At 44.2% G+C, this 24,765-nt stretch overlaps 1 protein-coding gene across 1 annotated transcript in view; it reads right to left on the reverse strand.

The window, feature by feature from the left end:
* Nucleotides 1-8,316: 8,316 nt before the first annotated feature.
* Nucleotides 8,317-24,765, reverse strand: part of DCAF8 (DDB1 and CUL4 associated factor 8) — a 34,591-nt gene continuing 18,142 nt past the window's right edge. Inside the window, exons 11-13 of the mRNA XM_069728740.1 lie at nucleotides 17,528-17,647; nucleotides 17,047-17,163; nucleotides 8,317-9,884 (exon numbers count right to left, since the gene is read on the reverse strand). Coding sequence (XP_069584841.1) covers nucleotides 9,765-9,884; nucleotides 17,047-17,163; nucleotides 17,528-17,647 — 357 coding nt within the window. The 3' untranslated portion in view covers nucleotides 8,317-9,764. The remainder of the gene's footprint in view (nucleotides 9,885-17,046; nucleotides 17,164-17,527; nucleotides 17,648-24,765) is intronic.

Raw genomic sequence — 24,765 nt, forward strand, 5'->3', positions numbered from 1 at the left:
TGAGGTTATTTTAGAAGAGTTTGTGGAGCAGATCCTCTCCAAAATCCACCTTCTTTAACACTACTTATACATTTCTATAGGAAAAAGTTTTGAAAACTGACTGCGGGGGAGGGGAAACCACGCTTGTCACTTTTTTTTTAAACTGATCCTGCTGGAAATCACGACAAACTAGGCACTGTCCAATAAAAAATGAGCCAGAAAAAACACGCTTGGTCATGAAAAACTCCTCCAAAAAAGGGCAAAGTGGTTTTGCTTGAAAAATTTTAAGTGTGCACATTCTGCAAAGTATCCACCCAACGTGAACACACACATATGCAGAGCAAGATTTTGTACTTGGTCAGTCTAAATAACATCTTACTGTAGGAAATGCTAAATTATTTTTCCAGGATGATCTGGAAGGCAGCTCCAGAACTGCTATTTCTAGCGAGCAGATGGAAAACAGATCAGGGAGATTTCCCAAAAGTTGAGAAGGGGGAGAAGTTACATTCCTGCTTCCTACTGACGAATTCTGGATGATTATGGTCAATGAGAGGGAGGAGAGCCGGCAACAGGCCAGGACAAGTGAAAGCTGGAACTTCTCCAATAGGATCTAGAAAGGGTTAACCGGACTTATCGAAAAACAATTTATACCCAGACGGGCACTGTGACAGATGAAATCCAATGATATTTCCAAGAGAATGTGAAAATGTCAAGGAAAATGTTAGAAACGAAAGAAAATTTAGCAAAAAAAGAGAAAAGAACATAGTAGGAGTGCAGAGAGAAAGTCGCTTCCATCCTAAGCCCCTAAGGACGTTGATGCATTAGCGAGAACAATGTATTTTAATTACCTAAAACTTGTTAAAATGTCATCAAAATTGCTAAAACCATCTATGACAGGAGCGGGAAAAAAAAGCCTTAAAAAGACAGTAATTGAAAATTTTGAGTGCTGCTGTAGCACATGGAGTCCTACAGATGGCAGTGTTGTTTTTATCCCTGGTTACGGAGGAGCTTAATAAGCCCCTTTTTTAAGATAAAGAAAGGGGTTTAAACCCCACCCCCAAAAAGTGTTAAGTAAAAAATGATTGTATTGTTGGCTTTTGTTGCCTTTTAACATTTTTTAAAATGGGTTCTCGTCAGGCCCCTTGATTATTCCGGGTTTGTTCATCCTCAGATGAGGCCATGAAGCTCCGAATATTGAAATCCTCCCCACCCTTTCTTCTAGTATCAACGGGAGGCACTTAGCTACACAAGCATCACTGATTATAATGAGACCAGCTTGGTTGACAGCAGCAACAACAGTCACACATGGCCAAAAGAAGGGGAAACAAAGATGTATTTTTTTTTTATTGTTCAATCTGAAGCCAATCACCCACTCCTATTGTTTTCTGTTATCACTCAAATTTTGCCAAGGGCGAGAACAACTCTGATTCTTTCACACTGCAGGGAGGGAACGGATGTAATTTGTGCAGTGTTTGTTACTGAAAATTTTGATGTCAAAACCGACCGTGGTTTTCCTTACACCTATTACCCAACATATACTACCTAGATACAGTGGAGAAAAAAGTATTTAGTCAGCCACCAATTGTGCAAGTTCTCCCACTTAAAAAGATGAGAGAGGCCTGTAATTGACATCAGAGGTAGACCACAACGATAAGAGTCAAAATGAGAAAACAAATCCAGAAAATCACCTTTTCTGATTTGGCAAGATTTATTTTGCAATTTATGGTGGAAAATAAGTATTTGGTCATTAACAAAAGTTCATCTCAATATTTTGTAATATATCCTTTGTTGGCAATGACAGAGGTCAAACGTTTTCTGTAAGTCTTCACAAGGTTGGCACACACTGTTGGTGGTATGTTGTCCCATTCCTCCATGCAGATCTCTTCTAGAGCAGTGATGTTTTGGGCCTGTTGCAGGGCAACACAGACTTTCTACTCCCTCCAAAGGTTTTCTATGGGGTTGAGATCTGGAGACTGGCTAGGCCACTCCAGGATCTTCATATAATTCTTACAAAGCCACTCTTTCGTTGCCCTGGCGGTGTGCTTGGGATCATTATCATGCTGAAATACCCATCTGCATTTCATCTTCAATGCCCTGATGGAAGGTTTGAACTCAAAATCTCATGATACGTGGCCCCATTCATTCTTTCATGTACACGGATCAGTCGTCCTGGTCTCTTTGCAGAGAAACCGCCCCAAAGCATGATGTTGCCACCCCCATGCTTCTCAGTAGGTATGGTGTTCTTTGGATGCATCTCAGCATTCTGTCTCCTCCAAACACGAGTTTTGTTTCTACTAAACAATTCTACTTTGGTTTCATCAGACCATATGACATTCTCCCAATACTCTTCTGGATAATCCAAATGCTTTCTAGCAAACTTCAGACGGGTCCAAACATGTACTAGCTTAAGCAGGAGGACACATCTGACACTGCAGGATGTGAGTCCTTGACGGCGTAGTGTTACTGAGGGTAGCCTTTGTTACGGTGGTCCCAGCTCTATGCAGGTCATTCACTAGGTCCCCCCGTGTGGTTCTGGATGTTTTGCTCACCATTCTTGTGATCATTTTGACCCCATGGGGCGAGATCTTGTGTGGAGCCCCAAATTGAGGGAGATTATCAGTGGTCTTGTATGTCTTTCATTTTCTTATTATTGCTCCCACAGTAGATTTCAAGCTGCTTTCCTATTGCAGATTCAGTCTTCCCAGCCTGGTGCAGGGGTACAATTTTGTTTCTGGTGTCCTTCGACAGTTCTTTGGTTTTCACCATAGTGGAGTTTGGAGTGTGACTGTTTGAGGTTATGGACAGGTGTCTTTTATACTGATAAGTTCAAACAGGTGTCATTACTACAGGTAATGAGTGAAGGACAGAGGAGCATCTTAAAGAAGTTACAGGTCTGTGAGAGCCAGAAATCTTGCATGTTTTTAGGAGACCAAATACACTGCTCAAAAAAAATAAAGGGTACACTCAAATAACACATCCTAGATCTGAATGAATGAAATATTTTCATTGAATACTTTGTTCTGTACAAAGTTGAATGTGCTGACAACAAAATCACACAAAATTCATCAATGGAAATCAAATTTATTAACCAATGGAGGCCTGGATTTGGAGTCACACATGAAATTAAAGTGGAATGTAATGTCCTTAAAACAAGTCAAAATGATGCTCAGTATTGTGTGTGGCCTCCACGTGCCTGTATGACCTCCCTACTGTACACCACCTGGGAATGCTCCTGATGAGGCGGCGGATAGTCTCCTGCGGGATCTCCCCCTAGACCTGGACTAAAGCATCCGCCAACTCCTGGACAGTCTGTGGTGCAACGTGACGGTGGATGGTGTGAGACATGATGTCCCAGATGTGTTCAATCGAATTCAGGTCTGGGGAACGGGCTGGCCAGTCCATAGCTTCAATTACTTCATCTTGCAGGAACTGCTGACACACTCCAGCCACATGAGGTCTGACATTATCCTGCATTAGGAGGAACCCAGGGCCAACTGAACCAGCATATGGTCTCACAAGGGATCTGGGGATCTCATCTCAGTACCTAATGACAGTCAGGCTACCTCTGGCGACCACATCGAGGGCTGTGGGGCCCTTTAAAGAAATGCCACCCCACACCATTACTGACCCACTGCCAAACCGGTCATGCTGAAGGATGTTGCAGGCAGATCACTCTCCACAGCATCTCCAGACTGTCACATGTGATCAGTGTGAATCTGCTTTCATCTGTGAAGAGAACAGGGCGCCAGTGGCGAATTTGCCAGTCCTGGTGTTCTGTGGCAAATGCCAAGCTTCCTGCACGGTGTTGGGCTGTGAGCACAACCCCTATTTGTTGACGTCAGGCACTCAGACCATCCTCATGGAGTTGGTTTCTAACCGTTTGTGCAGACATGCACATTTGTGGCCTGCTGGAGGTCATTTTGCAGGGCTCTGGCAGTGTTCCTCCTTGCACAAAGGCTGAGGTAGTGGTCCTGCTGCTGGGTTGTTGCCCAGCTACAGCGCCCTCCACGTCTCCTGGTAGCTCCTCCAGCCTCTTGACACTACGCTGACAGACACAGCAAACCTTCTTGCCACAGTTCGCATTGATGTGCCATCCTGGATGAGCTGCACTACCTGAGCCACTTGTGTGGGTTGTAGAGTCCATCTCATGCTACTACGAGTGTAAAAGCACAACATTCAAAAGTGACCAAGACATCAGCCAGAAAGCATTGGTACTGAGATGTGGTCTGTGGTAGCCACCTGCAGAACCACACCTTTATTGAGTGTGTCTTGCTAATTGCCAATAATTTCCATCTGTTGACTATTCCATTTGCACAACAGCATGTGAAATTGATTGTCAAACAGTGTTGATTCCTAAGTGGACAGTTTGATTTCACAGAAGTTGGAGTTGTTTAAATGTTCCTTACTTTCCACCATCATTTTCAAAATAAATCTTGCTAAATCAGACAAGGTGATTTTCTGTATTTGTTTTCTCATTTTGACTCTCATAGTTGTGGTTTACCTATGATGTCAATTACAGGCCTCATCTTTTTAAAGTGGGAGAACTAGCACAATTGGTGGCTAACTAAATACATTTTTCCCCACTGTGTAATAAAAAATAAAAAACCATGCAGAAATTTTTAAACAGACCTTTCTACTGGATTATGGAAAAGTCACATTCTGGAATTTCTATATTTTTTTAGCCCAATTAACAAAGGAGTCAAACTGAGAGAAACAGAATTTTCTTTGTCTATACACCCATTAATGCTACCTGTACATCTTTTGGTTTACTTACACAACTGTCTAACACAAATGTGGTTTTGCAGGTTGATAATTTTTGGACTTAGTCAGTCAAAAATATTGGAGGCCAAATTTGTCCATTCTGTTACATGGACAATCCCACGGACAACTGATCAAAATGTTATGTGTATGACCAGCTCCAAAACCTTAAAGGGAACCTGTCACCCCCAAAATCGATGGGTGAGGTAAGCTCACCGTCATCAGGGGCTTATCTACAGCATTCTGTAATGCTGTAGATAAGCCCCCAATGTAACCTGAAAGAGGAGAAAAAGAGGTTAGATTATACTCACCCAGGGCGGTCCCCGCTGCGGTCCGGTCAAATGGGTGTCTCAGGTCCACTCCGGCTCCTCCCATCTTCATTCCATAACGTTTTCTTCTGGTCTTCACGCCGCGGCTCCGGCGCAGGCGTACTTTGCCCTCAACAGGGCAGACAGAGCAAAGTACTGCAGTGCGCAGGCGCCAGGCCTCTCTGACCTTTCCGGCGCCTGCGCACTGCAGTACTTTGCTCTGGCCTCAACAGGGTAGAAAAAGTATGCCTGCGCCGGAGCATGAAGACCAGAAGAGGACGTCATGAAATGAAGATGGGAGGCGCTGTTCCGGACCTGAGACACCCATCGAAGCAGGACCGCCCCTGGGCAAGTATAATCTAACCTCTTTTTCTCCTCTTTCAGGCAACATCGGCGGCTTATCTACAGCATTATAGAATGCTGTAGATAAGCCCCTGATGACGGTGAGCTTACCTCACCATCGATTTTGGGGGTGACAGGTTCCCTTTAAAACTATTTGGCCCAAGGACACAATTTAAAAAAAAATTATATATATTATCCCCACATTACACAGAAGGATCAAATGCTGCAACACTTAAAAATAAAAAAAAATGAAGCCAAAATTGCCATAAACAAGGTTATTTTTGTAAAATTTGCCTACCCATTATTAACTGTGCCTTCCAAACAGACTGTAGACTGTTTTTGCTATTTTTAGGGGAGGGAACGCTTAAAAGCTTTTGTTTCTGCCATTTCTGACTTTATATTTAGTAAAGCCCAAAAGAGATGTGAATTATTACACTTGTTAAAAATAAAAAATTATAAAATATTGGGGGCTTGTCCGGGATATGGGACCTGGTTTTCAAATCCTCAAGTTTCTTACTAGACAATTTTTTTGTTGTTGTTGCAGATTTTACAGCATTAAAATATTTTTCCTTTAAAAAAAACAAAAAAAAAACAAAAGGGACAATTCAAGGTTATAAAATAATTTTAGGCTATACTGATTTTAAGAGTATAATATCTGGATTAACAAAAGGGGAGTTCTAATTAGGATGAAGAAATAATAAACCCCCATGCAGGTTGAAAAAAGTCGATGAGGCAGAATTGTAACAAGGGTATAGATTGTGCTTGGCTCCAAAAAAATTAAAAGAAATGGTGCGATTTGCATCCCTTTCAAATAAAGATGAGCAGACCCATGGAAGTTCGGGTTCGTCCGAGCTTCAGTCCAAAAGTTCCGTTCGGGTACCAGAACTTTAACCAGAATCCCATAAAAGTCAATGGGGACCCGAACTTTGGTGTTGTAGACTGGTTGCAGTCAGTGGTAGGGGGCTGCCACAGGAAGCAGAGTACCCCCACAGGATCTCTCTCCTCCCAGAACCCCAAACACTAAAACAGACTTCCTTTCAAATTGTGACACATTTTTCCAAAAGTTTAAACATTTTTAAAATTGGAATTACATTTTTGTAAAAAAAAAAAAAAAAAAAAAAAAAAGTCAAATTAGCAAATACTAAAACCTGATTTATTATTATTTTTTTTTCAGGACACCTAGTTGGGTCCTGAATTACATCTGAATCACTTAGTGCGCAAGGGTGGACTTACCCAAGACATCTTTTTCAATTCCTAGTGGGCCCTTATCATTATGACCAACATATTAAGGAAAAGTTTATTTTATAAATTTTATTACATTTTTCCCTTCAGTTTAAGAAGAAGAAAAAAAAAAAACAACTTACCTCTAAATTGCATTTAATTGGGCACATACGATGAGGCACACAAATATGCACATCTGAGTGTATCAACAGGATATAGTGATAGCATACGTATATTTTATATATACATCGTACAAGTGTCCTTGATTATCTAAAACTTATGAATGAAAAACACAAAATAAAAAAATAAAAATTCTATTAAAAAAAAAAAGTTAAGCCATTATATATCCAGTCATGATATGGTTGTTGCCTATGGAAAAAGCCATATTCGAAAAATTATATATATATATATATTATACACACACAAACCACCTTAACATTAAAAGATAGTCCCTTTTTTCAATATTTCTTCCCTTTTGGTGTCTTTTTTTGCTAACTTTTTGGTTATAGTTTTGTCAAATTGGTTTTCTAGTTTGCCCTTTCCCAGCATATGACGCTCAGACCGTGTTAACTGTGTGTACATATATATTATACATATATGTATATGAAATATACTAAGTGTTCCTCTTGCTGTTTAGTGTTAATTTATTGCAAAGCTACAGGACTTGAGATGAAAGAATTCAGTTTTGGTTGGGTCATTGTGGAGATGAGCAAAAATAAAAAGAAAATATATATTTTATACATTTGGACAAAACTATTTAAAATATATATTTTTAGATGACTGGTATAATAAAGTGGGTACAAATGACTCAAAAATGGTTTAATAATATTTTCTTTCAGTATGGGGAAAAATAAATCTGACTACAAGATGCAATGATGTGCCAAAATATGAATGGTTCTCCAAATTGTGACAAAGTGGTCAACAATCGGGCGCCAAATTGTGACAACGTGGTTAACAATCGAGCGCCAAATTGCGACAACATGGTCAAGAATCAGGCGCCAAATTGTGACAACGTGGTCAATGATCGGGTACCAAATTGTGACAATGGGGTCAACAATCAGGCGCCAAATTGTGAAAACGTGGACAACAATCAGGCGCCAAATTGTGACGTGGTCAACAATCGGGCACCAAATGGTGACAACGTGGTTAACGATCGAACTCCAAATTGTCACAATGTGGTCAATAAAATTGGAACCTTTTATTTTTACAATTTTTTTTTCATACCAATTACTACACTGCCTTAAAATTAAAATGATTTTGCGGCCAGTCTCCCCACAATTCAGAATTTATTTGGAGTTATTTTTCCCGCAATGATAGCAAATAAAAATATATAAAAAGGAGGAACAGTCTAAAAGAAAAAAGAAAAAAAGACCTGTACTGGTATTTTGCACTGACCACTTGGAACACCTTTCATCAAAAGTCCCTTGTGTGCTTAACTTTGTAATAAAAATAAATAAAAATGTAAATAAAGAAAATGCATATTGTTAGAAAAAAAATGAAAGTGAATAAAAAAAAAAACTGAGCTTGGCTTTAGCATTCTATTGAAATTGTAAGAAAAAAAGTGACAAAAATAATTGTGCTAATAAAAGTTTATTGTATGCAAATGTAAGTGTGACTTCGTGATTCCTGCATTTTTTTTTATTTTTTTTTTCACTAAACCCATTCATTCACCTTCCTAGATGTAAATAAATGAAGCAATAATCGGGACTGAACTTCTCTTATTGCATTTATTTCTATATAATATATAATATTCATTTTCTTTAAACTTAACAATTTTGCAAAGTCATAAACATCCAGCTCGATAGATTCAGAAAACGGTGGAAAAGCAAAGCCGATGACTGAGTTGAAATCCTGACGTTTGGTTCCGCCAGAATTCCTTATTTTCTCAGAAATGAATATGAATGATCATTTATTGGGAAGAAGGAGGGAAAGTGGGGAGGGAGGAGAATTTTTTTGTATTATTTTCATTTTCCATATAACTTTTTTTTTTAATAGAGATTTAATGAAAATTAAAAAGGAAACAAAAAAAAAAAAAACAACAAGAGAAAAGTGCAAACAATCGCATTATATACACAGTATCTTGCTGGGGAGGAGAACACTAGTGACAAACAGTTTTCGGAGGGAAGAAGTCCTTCCACTGAAGAAAAGGGGTGATCAAACTTATCAGAAAAGAAACAAAAAAAACAAAAATAAGATGAAAACACTTGACAAAAGAACACTTTTTTTTTTGTGAGTTATTTAAAATGTATAGAAACCTCCGAAAACAAGTCTGGCTGAGAATTCTCCCCCGCTGGCAGAAGGAAACAATATTCAGCCTCTCCCTTCACTAGGACCTCGTTCAGTGGCGACGTCATTACTCCAGAGCAGACGGACTAAATATTTACACACACATAAATATAGGTGATTAAACAAAAAAACAAAAACAAACAGTAAAACAAAACCTAAAATCTTTTGTATAGGAAAGGGAAAAAAAATCCCACACACCCAAAAGAGCAATAAATGCATAAAGACCTCCGGGCAGATTTTTTTTTTTCTCATGCATTTTCTTTTTCGGTTTAGCCCACACACAACCAGAAAATTAAGACTTAATTTTACAAGACACTGAAAAAGAAGAAAAAAAGAAAAAAAATAGGGAAAAATAAAAATAAGAATGAAGAGATGCAAAATAGACAAACACACGGTATAGAGAAATCGGGGTGGGGACTAGGGTGGGCGGCTTCTAGAAACACATGTGAAAAGCAATAACATAAAATGCCGCCTGCTCTCCCCGCCGCCACTCCTTTATCTTTTCAGTCCTTCTTTCCTTCTGGCACTCTCAAACTGCTGGTAATAAACTGTCTAAAACAAATCTCGGATAGTGGGAAGAGGCTCCAACGTGTGGGTCGCTCCTTCCTTCTCCAAAGCTGACATATCCAAAGTGCAGTTATGCAAAGCCAAAAACAAAACAAAACAAAAAAAAACAAAAAAAAAACAAAAACTTTTGCCCGTTTCCCAAACAGAAAAAAAAAAAATACCAGGGCGTAAGAGGGACAGCGTGGCTTCTTACACTACAGTCCTAGAACTTTGATAAAAAGCTGAAAAATGTCTATTAGTAAAGTAGTCCCTGCCGCTCCGACCCCTCTTAGGCAGAGGAGGAAGGGGAGGAAAGGAGGTGGCTCACGATGGGATGCACTGGACGCGATCGGGACCTTCTTCATCGTCGTCGGAACTGTCAGAGGTGCTGGGCGAGGAGTCGGAGTCAGCATCTGTCGTGTTTAAGCCGGGATCTCTTCTCCTCTGACAATCAAGGGGAATAGCAATGAAAAGAGTATATTAAAAAAATAAATAATCACTTTTTTTTTTTTTTTTTTAATAAAACCTCAATAAGATAGAAAAATTTTTTTTCCCCTTCCCTTTGAAGAGGACAGAGGCATCATCCCTGCACCTGCAGTGCTCAATCGACAGCACAGAACTGGTAACTTACTGCCATCGAGGAACTGAATGGAGCCGATGAGCAGCACAAGTGCAGCATTATTACCCTGGGGGACGTGGCACAATATCTACCACGCAGGTTTACAGGAAAGCGGTCCCAAATGGGAAACTGCCTCCACCATTGCAGAAGAATTGAAAAAAAAAATCCTAATATTGTCAATTTAGTAACAAAACACATCAACGGTATTACAACCTGTCAATTAGCAAATCCCTGTCGGTAAGATCCGAGCACATGCGGCTCTAATCACCCATCAATAAAACGAACGACTACAAGACCTAAAACATGGCAACAAAGAGAACAGAACACTAAGCTGGCTCCTATACCTCTACAGAGCCAGGAAAGTGTACCGACCCATAGTGGGCACTATAATAGTTATATTCTTGTATATAGGAGCAGTACAGGATTTTTGTGTACTCACCGTAAAATCCTTTTCTCAGAGCCAATCATTTGGGGACACAGGACCATGGGTGTTATGCTGCTGCCACCAGGAGGACACTAATACAGAAAGAATAGCTCCTCCCCTGCAGTATACACCCTCCTGCTGGCTCCAAGTGAACCAGTTCAGTAAGGCTTGGTTCCCATTGCGTTAATGGGAAAGCGCTAACGGACAGCGTTGCATGGCGAAATGAACGCCGTGCAACGCGTCCGTTAGTGCGCCCATTCACGGCAATGGGAACGCGCAGCACTAGCGCGTGCCATGTTCGGCACGCGCCAGCGACGCGCCGGTGTTTCCTGGCGCGCCGCGGACGCTGCTCGCAGCGTCCGAGGCGCGCCCGCGGTCCGTTCCCCGCTCTCGCAGATCGGGGATCTGCGAGAGCGGGGACGTTACCGCGACACCGGGACGCGGCCACATTAAAAACATTGCGTTAGCGCAACCCGCTAGCGCTAAACGGGTTGCACTAACGCAATGTGACCCTAGCCTAACAAAGCAGTAGGAGATTAAACATTTAACCAGGATGAACTATGTCAAAACCAAGCCAACACAGAAAACCAAAGCCATTAGGCTAACAGGGTGGGTACTGTATCCCCCAATGATTAGCTCGGAGAAAAGGATTTTACGGTGAGTACACAAAAATGCCTGTTTCTCCTACGCCTCATTGGGGGACACAGGACCATGGGACATCCTAAAGCAGTCCCTGGGTTTGAATCAATCAACTGTAATTGCTCCGTGTACCCACAGGTTACAGATGCGGCACAGCCACCTGCAAAATTCGTCTGCCGATGGTCGCATCTGCCGAGGCCTGAGAATGAATATGGTAATGTTTTGTAAACATATGCAGACTGGACCAGGTCGCAGCTCTGGAAACTTGTGCTGCCGAAGCTTGGTGCCGGATGGCCCAGGACGCACCCACTGACCGAGTGGAATGAGCCTGAATCCCTGCTGAGACAGAATGACCTCTGACTCGGTAGGACTCCTGAATAGCTGAACGAAAATAGCTGAACGAATCCATTTTGCTATTGTCACCTTGGAAGAAGGAAATCCCTTCGTTGGCCCTTCCGGGAGCACAAACAGGGCATCCGACCTGCGGAAGGACGCTGTCCGCGAGATGTATCTCTTGAGAGCTCTCACTAAATGCAGTGTGTGGAGGGCCTTCTCGATGAGATGTACTGGTGCCAGACAGAGACGGTAAGACAATCTCCTGATTGAGATGAAAGGATGAGACAGCTTTTGGCAAAAAGGACGGGGATGTTCTCAAAACCACCTTATCCTGATGAAAATTCAGGAACGGAACTTGACAAGACAGAGCCGCCAGCTCCGAGACTTGTCTAATGGACGGGACCGCAACCAGGAAGGCAACCTTCCATGAAAGAAAGGACAGGGAAACCTCCTGTAGAGGTTCGAAAGGAGCTTCTTGCAAGACTCCGAGGACCAGATTAAGGTCCCATGGTTCCAACGGCATCTTATAGGGCGGCACCCTATGGAAGACTCCCTGAATGAACGTCTTCACTTGCTAATCTGTTGGCAATCCTGCATTGGAACAGAACGGACAGGGCTGAAATCTGCCCCTTGAGAGAACTAAGGGCGAGACCTAAGTCCAAACCCATTTGTAAAAATTCGAGGATGGAAGGAATGGAAAATTCAAGAGGAGAACGTCCCTGGTCGTTGCACCAGGAAAAGAAGGTTTTCCAAGTGCAATGATAAATGCGCATAGACGTAGGATTTCTAGCGCTGATCATGGTAGAGATGACTTCTGGAGAGAAACCTGCCTGGGATAGAACCCAGGACTCAACGGCCATGCCGTCAAACACAGGACATCGGAGTTCTGGTGGTAAATGGGGCCCTGTGATGATAGGTCTGCGCGATTCAGTAATCGCCATGGAACATCGGCGACAAGTCGAACTAGTTCTGCGTACCACGCCTGGCGCGGCCAATCTGGCGCAATCAGGATTACCGGTACTCCCTCCGCTCTGATCTTCTTGATGACTCTCGTCAGTAAGGGGAGGAGGGGAAATATGTACGGAAGCCGAAAATTATGCCACGGGAGTACGAGTGCATCTGCCCCGATTGCTGCAGGATCGTGGGACCGAGCTATGAAGTCGGGAACCTTGGAATTTAGCCGCGAGGCCATCAGATCCACGTCCGGAGTTCCCCAACGACAGCAGATCTGGTGGAAGATCTCCGGATGGAGAGACCACTCCCCGGAGTCGAGGGCTTGACGACTGAGAAAATCTGCCTCCCAAATGTCCACTCCCGGGATGTGAACCGCAGAAATCATTGAGTGGTTTTTCTCGGCCCAACGGAGAATGTAGCCTACCTCGTTCATGGCTGCCATGCTGCGGGTTCCCCCTTGTCGGTTGATGTATGCCACTGCAGTGGCATTGTCTGACTGAATCCTGATGGGACGACCCGCCAGGAAGGGATGGAATTGGAGAAGAGCTAACCCGATTGCCCGAATTTCCAAGATGTTGATCAAAAGGCGTGATTCCTGAAGTGACCAGCGGCCCTGAGCAGTGTGATGCAAGAACACCGCTCCCCAGCCTAGAGAACTGGCATCTGTTGTCACAACTAGCCAATGTACTGGAAGAAAAGACTTCCCTTGATTCAGGGAGGACTTTAATGTCCACCACCTGAGAGACTGTCTGACTCGGTGGAGAAGGAAGAACTGATGGTCGAGGGAGAACGGGTTTCTGTCCCTAACAGCCAGGAGGGCATGCTGTAAGGGACGAGATGTAATTGGGCAAATGGAACCGCCTCCAAGGCTGCTACCATCCTGCCGAGGACTCATACAGAAGCGCAGAGAGTGAGTGAGAGGTTGAGAGAGCTTCTGAGCTTCCAGCTGTAAGGCTCAGATCTTTTCCGGGGGAAGAAGCACCAAACCCTGGGACAAGTCCAGTATCATTCCTAGAAAGAAAATTTGCTGAGCCGGTACTGAGGAAGATTTTTTGAAGTTTATCTTCCAACCCAGGCAAAAAAGAGAATTGATTGTGATGTTCACAGCCTCCTTGCAGGCGCAGAAAGAGGGGCCTTTGATGAGGATATCATCTAGATACGGTAGCACCACCACGCCTCGGGTGTGAAGGATGGCCATGGCGGCCGCCATGACCTCGGTGAATACCCTGGGAACGGTGGCGAGGCCGAAGGGCAAAGCAACGAATTGGAAGTGTTGTTCCTGAACTGCAAAGCGAAGGAACCTCTGGTGAGAAAGTAAAATTGGAATGCGGAGATACGCGTCCTGGATGTCTATGGATGCCAGGAACGCGCCTTTTTCCATGGAGGTATGACAGAACGAAGCAATTCCATTCGGAACCGTCGTACCCTGACGAACTTGTTCAGCAGTTTTAGGTCCAGTATGGGCCGTACTGGACCGTCCTTCTTTGGAACAATGAACAGGTTTGAATAAAAACCTTGAAATCTTTCACTTTAAGGGACCGGGATAATAACCCTGTCTTCTTTTAGAGAGCTTATGGCCTGGAAGAACTCTGATGCCTTTGCCCTGGGAGGAGAAGACAGGAAAAAGCGATTTGGTGGAAGAGAGAATTCTATCTTGTATCCGGAGGACACTAGGTCGCGGACCCATTCGTCGTGAACGACCGAGAGCCACGCGTCACTGAAGGAAAGCAGGCGGCCGCCTACTTTGAGTGTGTCCCCCGGATACCACAGGGAGTCATTGTGTGGGAGATCTGCCCGGTCTGGACCCCCTGGATCCTGACTGCCTAGGCCTGCCTCTCCATGAAGAGGAAGGTTTGTAAGAGGTCTGGGGACCTCTATCCCTACGCTTTGCCTGCCCGGGTCCGGAAGATGTGGAAGTAGAGGACCAATTTAAGTTGGAACAAAAATAAATAAATAAATAGGGACCGAGCCTGCTGTTGCTGGTTCCGAAAGGGTCTCTGTTGTGGGAGAAATTTACTCTTCCCTCCAGTGGCGTCGGAGATTAATTGATCGAGTTTTTCGCCAAAAAGGCGACCGTTCTGATATGGTAAAGTAGTCAATGACTTTTTGGAAGCAGAATCCGCACACCAGTCCCTGAGCCATAAGGACCTCCGAATGGTGATGGCGTTTGCTGCTGCTTGAGAAGCGCAGTCAGCGGCATCCAGAGACACGGTCACTAGAAAATCCCCAGCTCTGGCTGAGTAGCAAGGTCTGCTACCTCGGGGGGGGGGGGGTTGGGAAGACTGGTATCCAGAACAGCTGAAGACAAGACCTCAGCCCAATGGGTCATAGCTTTAGCCATCCACGTAGCGGCAAAAGATGGAAAGAGTGCAACTGCTGAGGCTTCAAAAGCTGAACAAGCCATATTGTCGATCTGACGATCGGTGGGGTTTTTAATCGAGGCGCCCTCTGAAGAGGATAAAATAGATTTAGTAGCTAGGCGCGATACCGGAGGATCTACCGGAGGAGACTGTGACCAATCTTTTCTTAGATCAGGAGCAAAGGGATATTTTGACTCCATGGGCTTTTGCCCTGTGAAGCGTTTATCTGAACGGATCCTATGAGATTCAACGATTTCCTTAAATTCGGGGTGATTGGCCAACACTCTATGAGCCCACTTGGACCTCTTAAAGGACACAGCATGATCCGTTTTAGATAAAGGTTCCTCATCTAGCTTCAGGGCCTTGTTTACTGACTCAATGAGTCGAGTCTCCTGATCGTGTTGAAATTCCTGATCTAGGGAAGTGTCAGAATCGTCCTAAGGGCCAGGTTCTCTACTAGCCCCAAGGGAGGGGAGCGAGAAGAAGGACTCTCAGAATCCGATTCCCGGTGATGGTCTGGGAACAAGGCATGAGTCCTTTTCCTGGAAGAGCGAAAGCTCCTTGGTAAGGTACGACCCCTGGTGTACAAGGGGTTCTGATCATTGGAAGCGTTGTCCGTAAGAGTGCCCTGGTTAGAGGAAGGGTCTCGGAACGAGTCTAACGCTTTAGCCAGGGATGCCATAGACCGGGTAAGGGAGGTAGCCCACTGAAGGGGACTAGGCTCACTGGGTTCGGTATCAGTAACAAGTGGTCCCTGAGCAGTCACCGGTTCACAAGCTGTGCATAACGCAGTATTGTGACCCCGGGGGTAGATACATTACAAGAGGTACAAGCAGCAAAAAACACAGTGTGGGTTCTCCCTGACTTTTTGCTAGGCTTTGATTGAGACATAGTGTAGCCTTGAGGACCTTACCCAGGTCCTGTGTCTTGAGCACCCGGGTGAGGTCCGCAATGTGTCCACCGAAATCACTAATCCTTGAAGCTGTGATTCAGAACGCAGGAGCAGCGCTGCAGCATCAGCCCTGTGGGTGTCCAAAGATGGCCGTCGAGATCAGGAAGAGAAGGCGGAGAGAGAGTCGGCGGAAGAGGGAAAAGCCGGGGGCTAAATTTTTAGCTTGCGGTTGCGGCTGCCCCACGCACCTGGGCTTTAAGATATATATGGACCTCCCTTATCCCAGGGACCAGGACCTCCCAGCGCCTCGGCCCCGCAGGTGTACTCACGGTAGATGCGGTGGGGCGGTGCTCAATCCACCGTCGCCATAGTCAGGGAGGGGGTAGAGAACTTCTGCCGCCTTCCATCATCCGCTATAACAGTGGTGATGCAGTGGATGGCTGCACGGACGCCATAAACATCAAGTCTGGCTATGCACCTGGCTACAGGAGAGGTAGATGGAGGGCTACTCCATGTGGCCACCTGCTATGGAGGAGGGACATCGGAATGCGAAGGAACCGTCACCCGTAAAGTGAGCTCAGGGCTGGCATCCAATGGTGCAGGAAAGGGTACGGGAAGGGACGCTCCGCATTCTTGCCTGTTGATGGTTCCGAGGAGATCGGAACCTAGAAAGGATCCATCGCACCATTCGCTCCGTTAAGGGAAAAATAGAATAAAAATAAAAATGGTGGGGTCTGAAAGCAGACCCAAGTGCCTCCTACAGACACTAAGCAAGAACTGGTTCACTTGGAGCCAGCAGGAGGGTGTATACTGCATGGGAGGAGCTATTCTTTCTGTATTACTTAGTGTCCTCCTAGTGGCAGCAGCATAACACCCATGGTCCTGTGTCCCCCAATGAGGCGTAGGAGAAATTATTGTAGCTATATTCTTGTACATAGGAGCAGTATTATAGCAGTATATTCTTGTACATAGGAGCAGTATTATAGTAGTTATATTCTTATACATAGGGGCAGTATTATAGTAGTTATATTCTTGTACATAGGGGCAGTATTATAGTAGTTATATTCTTGTACATAGGAGCAGTATTATAGTAGTTATATTCTTGTACATAGTGGCAGTATTATAGTAGTTATATTCTTGTACATAGGCGGCAGTATTATAGTAGTTATATTCTTATACATAGGGGCAGTATTATAGTAGTTATATTCTTGTACATAGGGGGTAGTATTATAGTAGTTATATTCTTGTACATAGGAGCAGTATTATAGTAGTTATATTCTTATACATAGGGGCAGTATTATAGTAGTTATATTCTTGTATATATGGGGCAGCAGTATAGCAGTTATATTTTTGTACATAGGAAGTAGAGGTCTGGAACTCACCCTGCGGTGCCCTCGTTGTCGAAGATGATGCATAAGAAACCAGAGCATGTGATTATCAAACAAGTCGGCGTGGTGTAGACTGTCCTCGTCCCTCTCGCGCTTATTCTTCTTAATAATCTGGAAGTAGAAGACACAGGTGAACACTCCTTCCACAGATATGAGGGGGTTGTCCACCAATTCCTACAATTTGAGTATGCATCCATAAGGCCTATACATTTTTTTGCTCATGCAGAGGCCATTACCCCGGGCCGGGTGTACACTCCCCTTCTCCACAGGGAGTGAAGTGGTTACGTTGATTCCTCCGTTCTGCATCTGGCACGGCGAGTCTCATCTGCCGGGAGCGGTGACTACAGCACCATATGGATTGGAGATGAGCTCACTGCTGACTAATTTGGGCCCACACATTAGGTGGACGCTTTTGAGGAAGATGTTAACCCTTTATGGAGAATGTATTGGGCTGGGGCCCCTTTTCTCATCTTACCTCCTTCAGGCCGTCTAGCTCTGTCGGATCCTTGGCTGTGGGAAGCCAAATTTTCACATCGTAGTCAAGGCCGCTGGTGGCCAGGACGGGTAGATGGGGATGAGGCTCCAAGCAGTTCACCTGCAATGACACAATGAGATCAGACTGAATAAAAACACTAACGACATTACTGGCAGAATTGTGAGGATATGTGTGCACGTTGAGTATTTGCTTGCGGTAATTTCTACAAGGTTTCTGCATCTCTTGGCAGGAAAAACGCACATTTTTTGTTGCGGTTTTGCATGCGTTTTTTGCACGTGTTTTTGTACAGAAATGAAGGCTTTTTTGAGCTAAATAAAGATACTAACTCCTTAGTGACCACCAATATGTTTTTTTACTGACTTGCGATAAGAGACTAGCATCCACCGACGGGCAACAATCCTGAAGCTGTCGGCTGTACACTATAGCTGACAAATTATATAACCAAGAGAAAAAAATGGAGTACTCAGTCCAAACAAATTTTCCTTTTTTACAAAACCGTGTACAGTACTTTATTAATAATTCATTAATACAATAGCATAATAACACAGAGTTTTTACACAAAAACAGGGTAAGGGTAGTCACAGGTAACCCGGCTAGTAATAGTTAACCATAAAGTGCATAGTACCCATAATTTTACTGGGAAGCTCACCCCCAACACATATCAAATAGAGCGTTAAAGGTTTTCACAAAGTTGCGGCATACCAGTATGCAATTGAATAAAAGTACTTATTCAGGGAGCTTACCCATACTATAGTGCAAACCCGGGCCCGTGTCACGCCGCCACCGACGCGCGTTTCGCTGATCTTTCTCAAGGTGCGGTATAGCTGACAAATTGCTGCACCAGCCATGATTAGTGTTGGTACTGGCTATAATTGTTTAACCCCTTAAATGCTGCTATCAATAAAGACTACAGCATCTAGATGGTTAACAGAGTGTGGGGGCTCCCTCTCTAACTCCATTGGCACCCCGAGATCTTGATTGTGTGGTCTTGATGTTTGCCATGACAATTCATGGCCAAATAACGGCCTTAACCCCCGGAGCTTTTTTCGGTTTTGCGTTTTTGTTTTTCGCTCCCCTCCTTCCCAGAGCCATAACTTTTTTTTATTTTTCCGTCAATATGGTCATGTGAGGGCTTATTTTTTGCAGGACGAGTTGTACTTTTGAACACCACCATTGGTTTTACCATGTCTTGTACTAGAAAACGGGAAAAAAAATTGCAGTGAAATAGCAAAAAAAGTCCTATCACACTTGTTTTTTGTTTGGCTTTTTTACTAGGATCACTAAATGCTAAAACTGACCTGCCATTATGATTCTCCAGGTCATTACGAGTTCATAGACATCTAACATGTCTAGGTTATTTTTTTATCCAAGTGGTGAAAAAAATTACAAACTTTGCTTTAAAAAACAAAACAACAACAAAAAAAAAGGCCATTTTCAGAGGCCCATAGCATCTCCATTTTATCTGGGGTTAGGTGAGGGCTTATTTTTTGCGTGCCGAGTTGACGTTTTTAACGATACCATTTTGGTGCAGATACGTTCTTTTTGTCCCCCATTATTGCATTTTAATTAAATGTCGCTGCGACCAAAAAACTAATTCTGGCGTTGACTTTTTTTTTTTAGCTATCAGCTTAATCCTTTTAATTGATAGATTGGGTGATTCTGAACGTGGTGATACCAAATATGTTTAGGTTAATTTTTTTTATTGTATTATTTTGAATGGGGCGAAAGGGGGGTGATTTAAACTTTTTTTTTTTCATATTTTAATTTTTTTTTTTTTAAACTTTTGGCATGCTTCAACAGTCTTTATGGGAGGACAGAAGCTTCCATAACTCAATCGCCTCTGCTACATAGAGGCGATGCTCAGATCGCCTCTATGTAGTAGTATTACAGCATTGCTATGAGCACTGACTACAGGGTGGCACTCATAGCAATCTGGCATCAACAACAATAGAGGTCTCAAGGAGACCTCTGGTTGTCATGCCGACGCGCCGATGACCCCAATCATGTGACAGGGGTCACCGGTGCATGCATTTCCAGCCGGATGCGCTTGTTAAATACCGCTGTCAAGAGTTTGACAGTGGCATTTAACTAGTTAATAGGCGCGGGTGGATTGTGATTCTGCCAGCGCCTATTGCGGGGGCACATGCCGGCTGTTCAAAACAGCCGACATGTCCCGGCTTTGATGCGGGCTTACCGCCGGAGCCAACATCAAAGCAAAGGGGTCTGCCATCAGACGTACTATTCCGTCCGATGGCAGAAAGGGGTTAAAGTGTTAACGCTGTAGTGCCCTGTTCAGAAGTTAGAAACCTTTTGATGGTAAAAATAAAAAATTTATTCATTTCTGTTATGCCACTTTGCATTAATTTCTGAAAAGCACCTGAAGGGTTAATAAAATACCTGCAAGCAATTTTGAATTAAATGATGGGCGCTGTTTTTAAACTAATTACACTTTTGGGGATTTCCAATATATAAGACCAGCAAAGTCACTTCAAAACTGAATAGGTCCCTTAAAAAAAAAAAATTAATTACAGCTACATATTTAAACCTTCTAAAATGCTAACAAAATAAAACCTTTTACAAATGGCGCTGATGTAAAGCAGGCATGAGGGAAATGTTATTAATGATTGTGTGTGGTATGACTATCTGGATTAAATAGATAATCAATGAAAGCTCGAAATTGCATTTTTTTTCTCAATTTTTGTAACATTTCCGATATTTTTTTTTTTTAGAAATAAATGCAGAAAATAACAAATTTACCATTATCATAAAGTATAATGTGTCACAAAAAAAAAAATCAATAGGATATGTTGAAGAGTTCCAGCGTTATTACCACATTAAGTCATACTCGTAAGATTTTAAAAAATTTGGCCTGTTCACTAAGGGGTTAAAAAAAAGTTTTGTGATGTAATTTCTTGGTTCAACACCTTTTTCATTCTGATGCATTAGCATCAGAGTAATGGGATTAGGGCTTGGTGTCAACAGCTGTCATTGACAACTAGCCCTAGGCTTAAAGTACCGTCACACTGAACGATATCGCTAGCGATCCGTGCCGTTGCAGCGTCCTGGCTAGCGATATCGTTGAGTTTGACAGGCAGCAGCGATCAGGATCCTGCTGTGCCATCGTTGGTCGGAGCAGAAAGTCCAGAACTTTATTTAGTCGCTGGACTCCCGCAGACATCGCTGAAATCGGGTAACCAGGGTAAACATCGGGTTACTAAGCGCAGGGCCGCACTTAGTAACCCGATGTTTACCCTGGTTACCAGCGTAAACGTAAACAAAACCAAACACTACATACTTACATTCCAGTTACTGTCCCTCAGCGCTGTGCTTCTCTGCACTGTGTAAGCGCCGGCCGGAAAGCAGATTACAGCGGTGACGTCACCGCTCTGCTTTCCGGCTGGCGCTCACAGTCAGTGTAGAGAAGCACAGCGCCGAGGGACAGACACCAGAATGTAAGTATGTAGTGTTTGTTTTTTTTCACATTTACGCTGGTAACCAGGGTAAACATCGGGTTACTAAGCGCGGCCCTGCGCTTAGTAACCCGATGTTTACCCTGGTTACCAGGGGACTTCACATAGTTGGTCGTTGGAGAGCTGTCTGTGTGACAGCTCTCCAGCGACCACACAGCAACGCTGCAGCGATCGGCATCGTTGTCTAGATCGCTGCAGCGTCGCTAAATGTGACGGTACCTTTAAGGTACCTTCACACTCAGCGACGCTGCAGCGATATAGACAACGAGCCGATCGCTGGAGCGTCGCTGTTTAGGTCGCTGTAGAGACGTCAAACACAGCAACTCCAGAACGATGCACGAACGATCCAGTGACATAACGGCGACTCACTTATCGTTCTCGCTGGTTGTTAGCTCCATGTAAAACGTTGCTGGCATCGTTGCTTTTGATGTCAAACATGACGATACACGCCGACCTGACGACCAAATAAAGTTCTGGACTTCTAGCTCCGACCAGCGATGACACAGCAGGATCCTGATCGCTGCAGCGTGTCAAACACAACGAGACCGCTATCCAGGACTCTGCAACGTCACGGATCGTTGTCGTTCTCGTTGTAAAGTTGCTGAGTGTGACAGAACCTTTAGTAATGAAAAGGCGTCAGCCCGACACCCTCATTACTAAGTAGGTAAGTAAACACAAACACACACATTGTCACCAGCCAATGTAGGAGCATTAACAGGACGAATGTACATAGGCTGTAACCAAACAGCATCTCTTAGTTTAAAGAAAAAAAAATGTGTGGGCTCCCATGTAATTTTCATAACCTGCTTAGGGAAAGCTGACGGCTGATATTAATATTCTGGGAAGGAGCCAAAAGCCAAAGGTTCCCAGGCTACTAATAACAGCTCACAGCTGTTTTGCTTAGCCTTTACTGGCTAGTCTACAGGGGACCACAGAAAAAAAAAAAATGACATGGTCTCCCTATAAAATCTAACCAGCAAAGGCTAGGCAGACCGTTGTGGGCTGATATTAATTGCCTAGAAAGGGGCCATGGATATTGGCCCCTCCCAGACTAAAAACATCAGCTCTCAGCCACCTCAGAAGAGGTGCATCTATAATCTGGCGCTTAGCCTCGCTCTTCCCACTTGCCCTGTGGCGGAGGCAAGTGGGTTGATGGATGGGGGGGTTGATTTCACCTTTGTATTGTCAGGTGACATCAAGCCCACAGGTTAGTAATGGAGAGGTGTCTAAGACAACCCCATTACTAACCCCATAGTGATATAATAAACACAGGCACCCAAAAAATTATTTGAAATATTACAGACTCCTTTATTAAATCTAAAAGAAACTATACTCACTGAAAGCCTAATCCATTGACGCCATCATCTCCTGCAACAAAAATAAAATAAACAACAATATTCCTCACCTGTCTGCGACAATCCTGATGACTTTGAGAGCAGTCACTGAGCTGATGAACTCCGATGAACTCTCTCAAGGCAGCTCAGTGATATACTGTGGGAGCGATTACCTGATGTCAGTGTATCGCCGGCGGCCGGATAGAGCAGTGACATCTCCCAATGAGACTGTTCTACACGTGAGATCGTCATGGGACACTCTGAATTACGTGGACTACGGCAGACAGGTGAGTATAGGGTGGTCTATTTTACAATTTTTTCTAAGAGACGAGGACATCGGGGATTTGGTGTTCGGTGAGTATAATGGGTTTTTATTTTTATATGTATAATTATTTCTTATGATTATTATTATTATTTTTTTTTTTTTTTTTAAGTGTGAGCACAGGAGCCAGCAGATAAAACTGTCTTCCATCGGTGGCACCTGCTGTCGCTTATCAGTGACAGCAGATGTAGGCTGATGGGAGGAGTAGTCTCATCAGCCAACGCCTGCTGACCTGCGGTAAGCGTTTTACAGCAGGTCACTGCTGCAGGTCACAGTCATAGCTGTGGGGTAATGCTGACATCTGAAAGCATGTCCCCGCAGCGCTCTGACTGATGGTCTTATCGCCAGTAACGTTACTGCCAATAAAAACCACTGTGCTGGTGTTTCCCACGCTGTCACACACAGCATGGGAAACACCATAGGAAGCCGGTAAAAACACAAACAGAAACTCAGCAAATTCCCCATCATTTTTATACCTGCGTTTTTGCTGCAGATTTGATCGACTCAATTGAAGTCAATGTGAGAAAGACGCTAAAAATCCGCACAAAGAATTGAGATGCTGCAGAAAAAACACTGCAAATACTCAAAGGAAATTTACTGATTATGTGCACAACACTTCAGGATTGTCATTGAATTAGCTTGCCTAAGGATTCCATAGCGTTTTTGCCCATTGGAGAGAGAATGATGAGAAGGACAGATATGAACAGTTTACCTGTCCTACAAAAACTGGGCGAGGGGATGGTGGATTGGTGGTAGATGAGCAAGAATTCATAGGACCTTGGTGCAGTGGCCCAAGAATCCAGATCCTACATGCCGGCCTCCCCAGCACCTCTTCCATGTATCAGGTCCAGCATAAAGTCATAGTTCAGGCAGGACACAAGCGAAAAGTCATGAGTAAAACTCAGACGAGGCATCCGTCAAGCCGGCAGGTAGAAGGTTCAGAGGACTGACAAGGCTGCTGGACCAGGGACCTGCAAATCTTTTTGCTCTTTGGGAAAAATAAAACTGTCTCCCTCATGTACAGGTCTGCCTGCACGTCCCCAAATACACATTTATAGCTACTCAAGCAGCTCTTCTTCCCCTCTCACAGCACTCAGTCTCAGACAATATGAGGAGCAGCAGATGCTTCCCCCTCCTACCTGTCCTCACGAGCAGCTCCTCCCATCAGACAATATAACAAGCAGCAGCTGCATCCCCCTATCTGTCCTCACGAGCAGCTCCCCATCTGACAATATAAGCAGCAGCTGCATCCCACTCTTACCTGTCCTCACGAGCAGCTCCTCTCATCAGAAAATATGAGGAGCAGCAGCTGCATCCCCCTCCTATCTGTCCTCTCAAGCAGCTCCTCCCATCAGACTATATAAGAAGCAGCAGCTGCATCCCCCTCCTACCTGTCCTCTCAAGCAGCTCCTCCCATCAGACAATATAAGAAGAGGCAGCTGCATCCCCCTCCAACCTGTCCTCTCAAGCAGCTCCTCCCATCAGACAATATAAGAGGCAGCTGCATCCCCCTCCAACCTGTCCTCTCAAGCAGCTCCTCCCATCTGACAATATAAGCAGCAGCTGCATCCCCCTCCTACCCGTCTTCTCAAGCAGCTCCTCCTGCCAGACAATATAAGAAGCAGCAGCTGCATCCTCCTCCTACCCGTCCTCTCAAGCAGCTCCTCCCATCTGACAATATAAGCAGCAGCTGCATCCCCCTCCTACCCGTCTTCTCAAGCAGCTCCTCCTGCCAGACAATATAAGAAGCAGTAGCTGCATCCCCCCTCCTACCGGTCCTCTTGAGCAGCTCCAACCATCATGCAATATGAGCAGCAGCTGAATCCCTCTCCTACAGGTCCTCTCAAGCAGCTCCTCCCATTTGACAATATAAGCAGCAGTTGCATCCCCCTCCTGTCCTCTCAAGCAGCTCCTCCCATCAGACAATATAAGCAGAAGCTGCATCCCCCTCCAACCTATACTCTTGAGCAGCTCCCCCATTAGACAATATAAGAAGCAGCTGCATCCCCCTCCTGTCTTCTCAAGTAGCTCCTCCCATCAGGCAATATGAGGAGCAGCTGCATCCCCTTCCAACCTATACTCTTGAGCAGC

Source organism: Ranitomeya imitator, chromosome 1 (assembly GCF_032444005.1).
Source record: "Ranitomeya imitator isolate aRanImi1 chromosome 1, aRanImi1.pri, whole genome shotgun sequence".
In the NCBI taxonomy this organism is placed as follows: Eukaryota; Metazoa; Chordata; class Amphibia; order Anura; family Dendrobatidae; genus Ranitomeya; species Ranitomeya imitator.